Genomic DNA, 14,751 nt, shown 5'->3' with positions numbered 1-14,751 from the left:
ATATATATATATATATATATATATACTGTATTTACAATATATACAGTATATAAATAAAGTTTTACTTACTTCCTTAGGAAGTCCTCTGGGACAGCCAAGTCCCGAAGGCCTCCTTCTTCAGCCTGACAATTTTCATGGCCACTTCAGGCCTTCAGGCCACAGCTTCAAGAAGCCACATCTGCAATAGAGGCCCTGAACATGGCCATTGTGACATGTGAAAAATCTCCCAGAGGTGTGAGTTGAAAGCTTGCACGGACAGAGGGCATGCTTGATGCCTCTGTTGCTTTTTTCATCAAGGGTTTTGAATCTCTCTTAGTCTGGCCCCTCCCCCAAGGCCTGTTTGCCATGGTAGACTTTATGGGCTAAGGCCCCAGCAACATAGCCCCCAGGATTACAGGGGTACTCAAACCCCTAAGATTAAGGTGGCAATTCTGTGATGGGGCATCACCAGATTAGAGCAAATTTTCACAGCATGCAAGTTGCTAGATCACCTTCCAGTCTGGGGCCTTCCTGTGTGAAATGTGTATGTTCTCCCCTTTGACTTTTAGAAATAGTGAAAAATACAGTAGAATATAGCTTTTAAAACATTAAGTAATTTTGAGAATATTGAAAACATTTTTACGGTGACCTACAGATGCAAACGCACAGCAAACTACAAAACGTGCTGCAAACACATGAATGCCTGGAATTAAAACTTGATTAAAGCATGCCGATATTTTTAGTTTATTTTTACCCTAAACAGGTAATTTTGCCTTTCAGTTAAAACATTAGATGTTTAACTCATTAATTCAAATAGAAGTATTTGCTTTGTATCAACTTATTTTTGAATCAGCTTTTCATTCACACCTCTATCAAGCAGAAATTATCTGCAGCCCTGGAAACAATCATTTTATTTTTTTCAGGTTTTTTTTTTTTTTAGATTTTAGGACTTTAAAAACAATATGTATGTGATGCTTTTGTGGTTCATTCATGCAACATTCAACTGTTGTTGCTTCCATTTGAAACTGGAATAGAATTTTGACGTTGCTTTGATTGCAAGTTGATTTTGTTTCAATATTTACATTTTTTTTTATTCTGTTTTTTCATGCAGGAACAAGTCCACAAGACAGCCCTAGAAACTTCTCTCCCAGTGCCTCTTCTCATTTCTCCTTTGCACGAAGGTAACCAGACTTGAAATGAAATACAAATTCAAATTCAAAAACAGAGTTGTTCATTCCATAAACACAATTTTCTCTGTCAGTACATGAGTAAATCTCAACGTTTATATCTTTACTTACTTACTTACTTACCTACTTACTTATTTATTTATTATAAAACGGCACACATTTATTTTGATCCATTCAACACAATTTTCAATGTAATCCACAGTCACTGTCACAAAACAAAGAGGTGACTTCAAGTTTGGTCTTTACTTGTTTAGTCATCAACTTCACAATTATATGAAATATCCTTTGATGTTTACCATCCTCATTTTTGAGTTGGTTTTACTCAGTGGGCTACTACTGAAATTTTCTTCATTAAAGTGTCTAGTTCAGGTTCTAATTTTGTATGTGGAGTAACTGGTAGGTTTTATTAGAAAATATACTAAAGAATATGCTGTTCATCTACAACAGTGCGGTCATTCTGTGGGATTTCTGTGTTTCGCTCTGTGTTTTGCTCTGTTATTTCTTTATTTAATTCAGCCTTAATTTATACAGATTTGTCTACAGTTAGTCAATTAGTTGCTTTAATTGTTCTCCTGCACTCCCCTGTGTTCTCTTTCTTTTATTCAGCACCTGTCTCACCTGTCTCCAATCTTAATCACCCCAAGAGTTTGTCATTCCTGTCTCATTGGTGTCTGTATTTATTTGGCGTTCTTGTGTCTTTTCATTGTCTGTGGATTGTGCTCATTGGTGTCTGTATTTATGTGGCGTCCTTGTGTCTTTTCGTTGTCTGTGAATTGTGCTGTCAAGGCTGTCATGCTCTGTGTCTGTTCCACTCATCATCTCCTCTGTAAAAGTATGTTTTGATGCCCCATCAGCTTTTTGTTTGGTTTGGTTTAAATAAACTAAAATAATTTATTTTTACCTGGAGTCTCTCATTGTCTGCCTGGACGTGGGTTCAACACACAAAACAACAGTCATGTCAGATTTCACTGACCATACTGAACCCAACAGGCAGATTACACTTTTTGAGTTTCTGGCCCACAAAGCAGAAAAGACTGCCCAGCATGAGCAGGAGGAGGAAGAGGCACAATCCGTCATCAGATGGAGCGGGTTCCAGATCAAACCTGCTCGAAGACAAAGATGTCACAGCCTGGAGGTTGAGAATCTCCCATCCCCTCTCTTGGTGGAAAAGGAGGAGAGGATGAGATCTTAATTCCGGGCAACTCACCTGGCTTTTAAACCCGTTTGTTCCACTCCACCACCTTGTTACCCTTCACCACCCTGGTCAACTCCTGAATTTCCCAAGTGGTCATCAGTGGGAGGAGGGCAATCTACTAATCTTCCTCATCTCCGCTACAAGAGAGGCCAACAACAGACCTGGACTGGATCCATCCAACTCCAGTCCCTCCCTCCATCCAAGTCTTCCCAGACGCAGCCGGGAAAGCAGTGGTGATCTTCCAAGCTGGAGTAACAGCTGAAATTTTTGTAGCTGTGGAAACTGGAGATCTCCGCAGCCAGGGGAGCAGTCGAGCCCTCGCTAGTCGAGGGAGCGGCCAAGCCCTTGCCAGCCAAAGGAGCGGGTGAGCCCTGACCATCCGAAAGAGCAGGCGAGCCCTCACCATCCGAAGGAGCAGGCAAGCCCTCGCCAGCTGGGGGAGCAGCTGAGTCCTTGCTTGCCACTGAAGCAGCCGAGCCTTCACTCACCGATGAAGCAGCTAAGCCCTTGCTCGCTGACGAGGCTGCCGAATCCTGCTTAGACGATGAAGTAGCCAAACCTGCCTTCCTGTGTCTCTGCAGGGTTTGGCCATGAAGCTTCACCTTCTGGTGTCTCCATCTGAGTCAGGGATTATGGCCCACCTTCCTGTATCTCTGTGAATGTCAGCAATGGTGACCCACCTTCCTGTGTCTCCATGGTCGTCGGGGTCGATGACCCACCTACCTGTGTGTCTGTGGGGCGTTGAGGACGACGACCCACCTTCCTGTGCCTCCGTGTGCATCAGGGACAATAACCAACTTTCTTGTGTCTCCATGGGTGTTGGGAACAATGACCCACATCCTCTGTGCCTCTCCATGGGTGTCGGGGACGACGACCCTTTTCCTCTGTGCCTCTCTGTTGGTGTCAGGGACGAAAATCCATATCTTTTGTGCCTTCCGTAGGTGTCGGAGATGACAACGTCTGCTCTACACCTCCTGCTGTAGTCCCGCTGGCCTCACCTCCTGCTACAGTCCTACTGGCCTCACTTCCTGCTGCAGTCTCATCACCTATGGCAGATCCTTCAGTCCCACCACCTGCAGAAGATCCTCCGATTTCATCACCTGCTACAGACTCAAGGTCACATTGTCTGCCACAGATTCACCGATCACATAACTTGCTGAAGACTGCAGCATTTCAAAGAGCAAGAGCATTTCGCATTGCCTACTGCAGACTCACTGGTCTTATCGCCTGCTGAAGTAACCAAACTTGCTTTCCTGTGTCTCTGCGGGGTTTGGCCATGACACGTCATCTTCTGGTGTCTCAGTGAGGGTCAGGGACAACAGCCCACCTTCCTTTCTCTCCATGGGTGTCGAGGACGACAAACCACCTTCCTATGTCTCCAGTGGCATTGGGGACAATGACCCCCCTTCCTGTGTCTCTGTGGGCATCAGGGATGATCAACCACCTTCCTGTATCTCCGTGGACATCAGGGACAATCAACCAACTTCATGTGTCTCCATGGGTGTCGGGGACAACAACCCACTTTTCTGTGTCTCCATGGGTGTTGAGGACAATGACCCACATCATCTGTGCCTCTCTGTGGGTGTCGGGAACGACAACTCACATCCTCCGTGCCTCTCTGTGGGTGTTCGGGATGACGATACATAACCTCCATGCCTCAGCATGGGTGTCAGAGACTACGACTTCTGCTCTTCACCTCCAGTTGCCATGCCACTGTCCTCACCTTCTGCTGCAGTCCCACTGACCTCACCTCCTGCTACAGTCCCACTGACCTCACCTCCTGCTGCAGTCCCACTGGCCTCACCTGTAGCAAATCCTCTGGTCCCACCACCTGCAGAACATCCTCCGGTCCCACCGCCCGCGGAAGATAATCTGGTCTCATCACCTGCTGCAGACTCACTGGTCACATCCCCTGCTGCAGACTCACGATTGTATTGCTTGCTGCAGACTCATCAGTCTTATTGCCTGCTGTGGACTCACCGGTCTTGTCACCTGCTGCAGACTCATCGACCTCATTACCTGCTGCAGACTCACTGGCCTCATCGCCTGCTGCAGACTCACTGGTCTCATCTCTTGCTGCAGATCTGCTGGTCCCATCTCCAGCTGCAGTCTCCTGGTTTGACGTACCAACTGTAGTACCCTTGTTTGACTCTCCAGCTGCTGCCCCCTCATCTGACTCACCAGCTGCAGCCCCTTGGTCTGACTCGCCAGTTGCAGCTCTCATCACTGGTTTGCCTGCTGCTGCAGTCCTTCCTGTGGCGTCTTGACTTCTCATCCACCTGATTCAGGGAGGGTCCAGGTTGATGCCACTCTTGCCCCGTTCTGGACAATCTCCAGGCCACCCACCGGAACTTTTGCCCCATTCTGGATGATCTTCGGGCCGCCCGCCAGAACTCTTGCCCCATTTGGGTCTGTTTCCAGGCCACCTGCCAGACCTCTGGTCCGGTTCTGGATGGTCTTTGGGCCGCCCACCTGAATGTCTGTCTCGCACTGGATGGTCTCTTGGTTGCCCACCTTAACTCTTAAGGTTGGTGTTCTTTTATTTTTGTGTTTGTGGTACCTTTCTAAAAAAAATCGGTATCAGTACCAGTGTCAGTACCTTAACTTTGGTGTCTGTTCCTGGACGGTTCTTTTTCCGGTACCAATTTTGTAATTACTATTAATTCTAACAAGAATAAAATTACGTTACACATTACATTACAAATTGTGAGCTTTATTTTTTTAACTTTGGTATTTCTATTCCGAGCGGTTTTCTTACATAAAAATAAACAAATAATTTCCAGGTCAAAAGAACAGTTGCAAACAACAAGTGACACGTCGGTGTCTAATGCTCCTCTGCTACACACTGAGGACCGGTTCACTTAACAGTTTTTCTTCAGAAAAATCAACATGTCTGCTTTCCCTGGACACAAACAAGCTCACTCCTGGCTGATGGTGTATCCAGCTGTAGGAAGTGTTCACTCTGATGGTGTGGATGATGCTTGTTGCACACACAGATACCTGGTTGTCCAGTTTGATAACACTGATATAGTGTCCCTCACATTCTACCAGCAGGTCACTGGATTCACTGAGGTTAGGGTTGATGCAGACTTCTGCACATCTGTGTCTCTTCCTAAATCTTCTCTGTGGTTCTCTGTGGTTTAGGGCTCTTATCATCTCCCTAATTGACACGAGAACACAAAACATCAACAAAAACATGGTTGTGGTATCAGAGTCAGAGTCAGAGTTTCTTTATTGTCATTCGCACCTCATGTGGTACATGTGGTGGAGCGAAATTATGTACACAGGGTCCCAGTTACATCCAACAATAAAATGTATAAGAAAAACAGTAATAACATCTAAGATATGAACTAAGAAAAACATCAACTAAATATACACTAAGCACTCATAACATAAAACATTGAACATCAGCACAAACATGAACATGAACATGTATTATTGCTCAAAAACGTTATCTAGGCTGAGAGATAAAAGCTGAACTGGTCAACAATATCCTTTACAGCTTACTTACTTACCTCCACCATGCAGCCTCCACTGTAGCAAAAGGCAGCAAACTTTTAACAACAAAATTTGTGACTGTCCTGTGGCCCCCACCTCACTGTTCTTTTGTCTGTCTGTCCTCTTCACATCTGGGTCAGAGGCTCCTGTGAGGAGAAGATAAATATAAACAAATGGTGAGCATTAGGTGAACTGTTTAACCAGCTGATCTGATGGATGAGCACGTTTTTACAAGCTAAGCTTCATCTGTTACTGTCAATCTTTAGTTAGCTTCTGAGTTTAGCTAGCTACACAGTAATATCTTAAAGTTAGCATTACATGGATTCTAGTTTAATTCACCGCGATGTACATATTAAGCTGCAGTAATGTTAACAAACGTAAACTTACCAGCTGAAACACAGACACAGCTCCGTCCTCTGAGTTCTTTGATGAAGAGGAGTCTGGTCGTGGAGATAATGAATCAGTCCGTTCAACACTCACAGGCTGACTATAATGCTGAGAGAGGAGGAGGGGGAATGCTGCTGTCCTTCTCTCTCCTTGCAGAAAAACACAGAGCAACTTTCTGCTCATAAATTGAGGCCGTTCGACAACACGCACTGCACACATGAACCCCATCTGTGGGCGTAACCAGCACCATAGACATACAGGTGTGTACGGCTGCTCTATACAGCTCTGGGTGTAAGCACGTAGTCTGTTTGCTATATGTCTGCGTTTTACCTGCCGGTGTGCTGAAATCACGTGACACGTTACAGCCAATACCGAAACTTGACACTGAAAAAAGAGTGACATTTCAATCCATACACCGATTGACACAGTTCCGTCGATGCTATAAAAGAACCTCGGTTCGGTATACAGCCCTATACCCAGGTTCCTTCCTGCTGCTTTTCTTATTTTTGGTCCTTGTGTTTCCCTTTGTGCCCTCTGTCCTGTTGTTTCCTTCCTCCTCCCACCCAAGTTGCACATACTTTTCCTTGGGATGTCAGGTGTTCCCTTGCGTGGAAGGTTCTGTGTGATTTCTGTTTTGTTCTGTCCTTTCTTTAATTGTTCTCCTGCACTCCCCTGTGTTCTCTTCCTGGTGTTCACTTCAATTTATTTATATAGCTCCAAATCACAACAGAAGTTGTCTCAGGGCACTGTAAAAAAAATTCACATGCATACAAAAGCCAATTAGTAAAAGGTATCTATCTAAGGAAGAAATTCTGAGCTAGCGCAATGGCAACAGTGGAAAGTAAAACTCCCTTTAATCAGGAAGAATCCTCCAGCAGAACCAGGCTCAGGGCAAGCGGCCATCTGTTTTGTGCAGCTACCATCTCACCTGTCTCCAATCTGAATCACCCCAGGTTTTTGTCACTCCTGTCTCATTAGTGTCTGTATTTATTCAATGTCCTTGTGTCTTTTTGTTGTCTGTGGATTGTGCTGTCAAGCCTGTCTGGCTATGTGTCTGTTCCTCTCATTGTCTCCTCCCTAAAAGTAAGCTTTGCTGCCCCATCAGCTTTTTGTTTTGTTTGGTTTAAATAAACTAAAATCATTTATTTTTACTTGGAGTCTCTCGTTGGTCTGCCTGTACGTGGGTTCAACACACAAAAAAACACATTAAGTCTTCAGAAGTTTTCTTTTTATGATCTTAATCCAAACATCTTCTCAAAAAGGAGCATGTTGCAGATAAAAGATTGTATTAGTTGATAGATGTCTTTTCACCCACAAGGACGTTTCTGGTTTGTTTGTTTTTTTGAGTCAATCTCTTTGTTGTTGTATGACAGAGCTGATGGTCGCCGATGGTCTTTGGCATCTCTTCCCTCCTCTGGATATGGAACCAACACACCCAGCTCTACAATCTCTGTAAGAATCTCACTCTACTAAGCACATCTTAGGTCTTTTTCACACTGGAAAATGTCCCAGTTGCACTCTCCTCAATTTACATGACCTACCAGAACATGGCTGAATTTCAGCCCATTTGCAAAACCTCCTGTGTGAAGGCATCCATGATGTTGCTAGTCTCTTAGTCTTTAGCAAATATATTTTTCTGTTACTCCTGGGCAATCACCAAGTTCTGTACCACTGTCCTGGTCCTGACTCTCTCAAACCATGACAGGATGCAGCTGCATGTATCCTGTCGGCCTTATGTTGTTTCCACGATTTTATTAGTCTTAGTCTTGGCATGAAGCAAGTATGACCAGTCTTGCCTCAAATTCTCAATGACCAAGCCATACTACCATGTATGGGCTTTACACCATTGACACGTTGACAATTCGCTCCACCTAGAACCTTAATATTCAGCCATCACAATGATAAATCATAATGATTTTGCTGCAGAAATTTTGTACATGCACATAGCCATTATGTACCTATCAGGGAAGTTTGTGTGTTTGCCAAATTGTACCTTTGCGGTGTACCCCCACCCATATCCTGAAAATTTTGGAAAAAAAATTACTCAATACTATGCATTTCCCAGCCATTTGAAATGCATTTTTCATAAATTTTTAGGATTAATAAAACAGCATATAATCAGTATATTATATATTAATTAAAAAGTAGAACTAGTGACTTAAAATAATTTATAAATCTATTAAGTACAATGTAAAAAGCATAAAGTACAATGTTCTTTATTTTCCATTTGTGCACAGACCAACAATCCACGCACTTTGGAATTATTGTGCAGAGCTTTCTCAGTCATAGTCAAAACACTGAAACAACACTAAATAAATAAAATAAAAAGAAGAATAAAATAGTTTATTTCTACACTGTACAGAAAGTAAGTAATGTAGACAAGTGAAGTAAGGTGGTGTTGGGTTGTTGTTGCACCAGTTTCAGTGGTTTTGTTTTACCATCAGTCTGACTTCAGGATTGAGGTTGTGCAACCATTTTTTTAATCCATGTAAAAAAAATATATAAAAAAAGAAACATTTTTTTTCCTTTTCACATTGAGTATATATTTGTTTCATTTCCAGTCATCCTGTTCATCACAGGAGAAGCTGCACCAGCTGCCCTTCCAGCCAACACCCGATGAACTTCACTTTCTCTCCAAGCACTTCTGCACTGAAAGCATCGCTGGGGATGAATGTCACAGAACGACGACAATGCGACCCCGCTCACGCAGCCTCAGGTTCACATCTGAATTACTGTTCCATGAAAATATATATTGCTTTGGCACTTTGTTGACTTTGTTGCTGAATTGTGTCTAACATCCTGTTTTTCAGCCCTGGAAGATCTCCATCATGTTACGACCATGAAATCATCATGATGAATCATGTGTACAAGGAACGCTTTCCTAAGGTAACGGTCAGCAATAACCGAAACATCTGATACTGATCAGTAATAATCATCTGCTTTACAAACAATACAATCTACTCTGTTCCCCTTCACTGCAGGCCACGGCTCAGATGGAAGAGAAGATTCAGGAAATCATCCACAGCAACTCTCCAGAGAGCTTCCTCCCTTTAGCAGATGGTGTGCTCGGATTTGCCCACCATCAGATCATTGAACTGGCCCGAGACTGTCTGGAAAAGAGCCGTCTAGGACTCATCACCTCCAGCTACTTCTGTGAACTCACTGACAAGCTGGAGAGGCTCGTTCAAGAGGTGAGTTCAGCTTTGGAATTTAAAAAGACAAATTTTGGTAGATGAGTTTTACTACAAAATTTTGAGAAATTTTCATGCCTTGTTAACAAAGTTACAGCTGAACAAATTTGTGCACAAAACTAGGGATGATTCTCATCTCATGAGACATATTCATGAAACCAAACTAAGATGGGATTTTATCTATTGTTTTTAAAGGTTTTGCTACAAACTCAACAGTCAGGCATCTCTCCTATTTTATTTCTCTTCCTCGCCTCTACATGGCCTTCTAACTCAGGGAAGTCAAACTTATTTTCACAAGAGCCCAAAATAAAAACCTGAATAAGGACCAAGCTTTTTAGTTCTTTTTTTTTCTCAAAATTTCAAAATATAGCATATTTTTTCACATTTATTTAGTCAAACAGTTACACAGAAATATCAGCTTTGCTTTTCCCAATATCCTTTTATTAGTCAGACCAAAGAGAGTTTAAATAAATATTTTTAAATGAGACTTATCTTAATTACCAGTACAGTAGTCCCTCGTTTTATTGTGGGTGATCCGCACCCTGAAGCCTCGGGATAAGTGAAAAATCGCAAAGTAAGAAGTACAAGTAATAAGTAGTAGTTTATTTTAATATTTATCTAAAGATATACAGACCCTTTCCAAAAAAATTAGAATATCATGGAAAAATTGTTTAACTTTCATGATTCCATTCAAAAAGTTAATCTTTACTAGATGATGGATTCAGGGCCCACAATTTAAACTATTTCAAGTATTTATTTGTTTATTTTTACATAATTTGGGCTTCCAGCTCATGAAACCCACAAAAACAGGATTTCAATAAATTAGAATCCTGTGAACACATCAACCCACACTTTCAGTTTTTGCAGAAAATAAACATAATAAATTAGGATCACAACAAATCAATCAAAATATGGTACTTTCAAAACAATATGTCAGTCTTCAATACTTGTTTGGAATCCCTTTGCCTTAATCACTGCCTCGATGCGACGTGGCATTGAGGCAATCAACCTGTGGCATTGACTGGGAGTTATGGAAGCCCAGATTTCCTTGATGCTTTCTGTCAGCTCTTCTTTGTTGTTGGGTCTGGTGCCCTCATTTTCCTCTTAAGAATCTTCTTCTTCTTTCGGCTTTTTCCTCTTCAGGGATCGCCACAGCGAGTCATCCTCCTCCACCTCACTCTGTCCTCTGCATCCTCTGTCCTCACTCCAACTACCTTCATGTCCTCTCTAACTGCATCCATATATCTCCTCTTTGGCCTTCCTTTTTGTCTTTTTCCTGGCAGCTGCATTTCTAACATCCTTCTACCAATATACCCACGGTCCCTCCTCTTGACATGTCCAAACCATCTCACTTTGGCCTCTCTAACTTTATCTCCCAGTTGTTCAACATGTGCTGTACCTCTGATCTCATTCCTAATCTTATCCAGCCTTGTCACTCCTAAGGAGAACCTTAGTATCTTAATTTCTGCCACTTCCAGTTCTTTCTCCTGTCTTTTTGTCACTGCCACTGTCTCCAGACCATACAATATAGCTTGTATCACCACTGTCTTGTAAACTTTTCTTTTGACCTTTGCTGACACCCTTTTGTCACAAATCACTCCTGAAACTTTTATCCATCCACTCCATCCTGCCTGGACTCTCTCTTTCACCTATTTACCACATTCCCCATTTTCCTGGACAGTGGACCCCAAGTTCTTGAAATCTTGCACTTTTGTCACCTCTGCTCCTTGTAGCCTCACTGTTCCACCAGCCTCCCTCTCATTTACGCACATATACTCCGTCTTACTATGGCTGACTTTCATTCCTCTTCTTTCAAGTGCATACCGCCATATCTCCAAGTTCTCTTCCACCTGTTCCCTGTTCTCACCACAGATCACAATGTCATCTGCAAACATCATCATCCATGGGGATTCTTGCCTGACCTCATCTGTTAGTCGGTCCATCACCAGAGCAAACAAGAAGGGCTCAGAGCCGATCCTTGATGCAATCCCACCTCCACCTTGAAGCTATCTGTCACTCCTACAGCACATCTCACCACTGTCCTGCTGTCCTCATACATGTCTTGTACCAGTCTAACATACTTCTCTGCCACTCCAGATTTTCTCATGCAATACCACACCACCTCCCTCGGCACCCTGTCATATGCTTTTTCTAAATCCACAAAGACACAATGGAGTTCTTTCTGACCCTCTCTGTACTTCTCCAGCAGCATTCTCAAAGCAAAGATGGCATCTGTGGTGCTCTTTCTTGGCATGAAACCATACTGCTGCTCACAGATAGTCACCTCTCGTCCAAGTCTTGCTACCACAACTCTCTCCCTGATCTTCATCGTGTGGCTCATCAACTTGATTCCCCTGTAATTGCTACAACTCTGTACATCACCCTTGTTCTTAAAAATGGGCACCAACACACTTCTTCTCCATTCCTGAGACATTTTTTCACTCTCAAATATGCCATTGAATATTTGAGTCAAAAACCTCACTGCCATCTCTCCAAGGCATTTCCAAACCTCCACTGGTATGTCATCAGGTCCTACTGCCTTCCCCTTCTTCATTCTTTTCAGAGCTTTCTGGACTTCACCCTCACTAATCTTTCCCACTTCCTGGTCCACAATTTATATGACCTCTACTCTTCTTTCTCTTTCATTCTCTTCATTCATTAGCTCCTCAAAGTACTCCTTCCATCTTTCCATCACACTCTTCTCAGTTCTTAGAACATTACCATTCCTAGCTTTAATTAGCCTAACCTGCTGCACATCTTTTCCAGCCTGATCCCTCTGTCTTGCCAATCGGCACAAGTCCTTCTCGCCCTCTTTAGTGTCCAGTCTCCCATACAACTCATCGTACGCCCTCTGCTTTGCCTTAGCTACCTCCCTCTCTGCTCTACGTCCCATCTCCTTATATTCCTGTCGCCTCTCTTCAGTCCTCTCACTGTCATATTTCTTCTTGGCCAATCTCTTTCTTTGAACGGCGTCCTGCACTTCACTATTCCACCACCAGGTTTCCTTATCATCCATTCTCTGTCCAGATGACACACCAAGTACCTTCCTACCTGTCTCTCTAATTACTGTTGCTGTAGTAGCCCAGTCATTTGGAAGCTCTTTCTTACTACCCAGAGCCTTTAACAGCTCCTCTCTGAATTTCTCACAGCATTCTTCCTCCTTCAGCTTCTATCATTTGGTCTTCTTCTCTGATTTTACTCTTTCTCTCTTCTTCACAACAGTCATTCTACACACAACCATCCGGTGCTGTCTGGCCACGTTCTCCCCTGCCACACCCTTACAGTCTCTAATCTCCCTCAGGTTTCCTCTTCTACACAGAATGTAGTCGACCTGCGTACTCCTTCCTCCACTCTTATAGGTCACTCTATGTTCCTCCCTCTTTTGGAAATAGGTATTGACTATAGCCATTTCCATTCTCTTGGCAAAATCCACCACCATCTGTCCTTCCTGGTTTCTTTCCTTGACCCCAAACCTACCCATCACTTCCTCATCCCCTCTGCTTCCTTCACCAACATGTCCATTCAGGTCTGCTCCGATCACCACTCTCTCCTCCCTGGGAATACTCTATATCACTTCATCCAGATCTTTCCAAAATGTATCTTTGTCCTACTCATCACATCCAACCTGTGGAGCATAACCACTGACGATGTTTAGCATCAGACCTTCTACTTCTACCTTCAGGCACATCACCCTGTCTGACACTATCTTTACCACCTCTACTACATTCTTTGCCAACTCCTCCTTCAGGACCACCCCTACTTCATTTCTCTTTCTATCCACACCATGGTAAAACAGTTTGAACCCTGCTTCAATGCTGCGAGCCTTGCTGCCCTTCCACTTGGTCTCTTGGACACATACAACATCTACCTTTCTTCTCTGCATCATGTCAGCCAGCTTTCTACCTTTGCCTGTCATTGTCCCCACATTTAGAGTTGCAACCCTCAGTCCTACATTCTTCACATTCCTCTTCTCCCTCTGTCTCCTGACACGTTTCTTTCCTCGTGGTCTTCGACTAACAGTAGCACAATTTCCGCCTGCACCATGTTTGTCAACAGCACCGGTGGCGGTCGTTGTTAACCCGGGCCTCGACCGATCCAGTATGGTTTCGCTTTGATGACCTCTCATTATTGTTTTGGCAAAAGTGTTTTACATCGGATGCCATTCCTGACACAACCTTCACCATTTACCCGGGCTTGGGACCGGCACAAGAGATACACTGGCTTGTTCTCCCTAGTGGCTGGTTTCATTTTCCTCTTGAGAATGCCCCTTAGATTCTCAATGGGGTTTAGGTCCAGTGAGTTGACTGGCCAGTCAAGCACTGTGGCATGGGCATCAAACCAGGTTTTGGTGCTTCTGATGGCATGGGCAGGGGCCAGGTCCTGCTGGAAGATGAAATCTGCATCTCCATACAGATCCTCAACAGAAGGAATCATGAAGTCCTCTAAACATTCTGGTAGACTGTTGCGGTGACCTTGAATTTAAGAAAGCAGAGTTTACAAACACCTACATCGGACATTGCACCCCTAATCATGACTGAGTGTGGATATTTCACACTGGACCTCAAACAGTATGGGCTCTTTTCCTCACCCTTCTTCCTCCAAACCCTTGGACCTTGATTTTCAAATGAAAGGCACACTTTACTTTCATCTGAAAAGAGGACCGAGGAACCAAACAGTTGTAGCCCATCTCCCGGATGTGTCTGAATGTGGTGGTTTTTGAAGTTGTGACTCCCGCCTCATTCCACTCTTTCTGGATCTCTGCCAGATTCTGGAATTTTCTTTGTTTGATAATCCGCTGAAGCTCACGGTCATCTCTTTTCCTGCCACATTTTGCCCTTCCACTAGACTTTCCATTGATATGTTTGGACACAGCACTCTGTGAACAGCCAGCCTCCTTAGCTATGAAATTTTGTGGCTTACCCATCCTATGGAGAGTATCAATGATGGTCTTCTGGCCAGTTACTGTATGTCTGCAGTCTTCCCCATATTGAACCGAACTGAGACAATTGAACCAAACTGAGACAATTGAACCAAACTGAAGCAATTTAATGACACCTGGGGAAATCTGTGCAGGTGCTTTGAGGTTAGTAGATGATTAGTGTGTCACACTCGGTTTAAAACATTCATGCCCTGCAAAATTTGGGCAGATTTCTCCACAGTATTCTAATTTTTTTGAATTCCTGTTTTTGTGGGTTTCATGAGCTGGAAGCCCAAATTCTGTAAAATTAAACAAATAAACACTTGAAATCAATTAAATTGTGGGCCCTGAATCTATCATCTATTAAAGATTAACTTTTTGAATGAAATTATGGAA

The 14,751-nt window shown here is 43.4% G+C and overlaps 1 protein-coding gene across 1 annotated transcript in view; it reads left to right on the top strand.

The window, feature by feature from the left end:
• Positions 1 to 14,751, top strand: part of mast4 (microtubule associated serine/threonine kinase family member 4) — a gene marked incomplete in the record, with an annotated part of 175,348 nt that overhangs the window by 119,860 nt on the left and 40,737 nt on the right. The window contains 5 exon segments of the mRNA XM_037692599.1: positions 1,091 to 1,160; positions 7,620 to 7,698; positions 8,808 to 8,962; positions 9,057 to 9,132; positions 9,228 to 9,437. Coding sequence (XP_037548527.1) covers positions 1,091 to 1,160; positions 7,620 to 7,698; positions 8,808 to 8,962; positions 9,057 to 9,132; positions 9,228 to 9,437 — 590 coding nt within the window.

This window comes from Nematolebias whitei, chromosome 18 (assembly GCF_014905685.2).
Source record: "Nematolebias whitei isolate Nwh7 chromosome 18, NemWhi1, whole genome shotgun sequence".
Lineage (NCBI taxonomy): Eukaryota > Metazoa > Chordata > Actinopteri > Cyprinodontiformes > Rivulidae > Nematolebias > Nematolebias whitei.
Note: the sequence above shows the minus strand (reverse complement) of the source record. Positions and strands in the feature narration are given on the sequence as shown.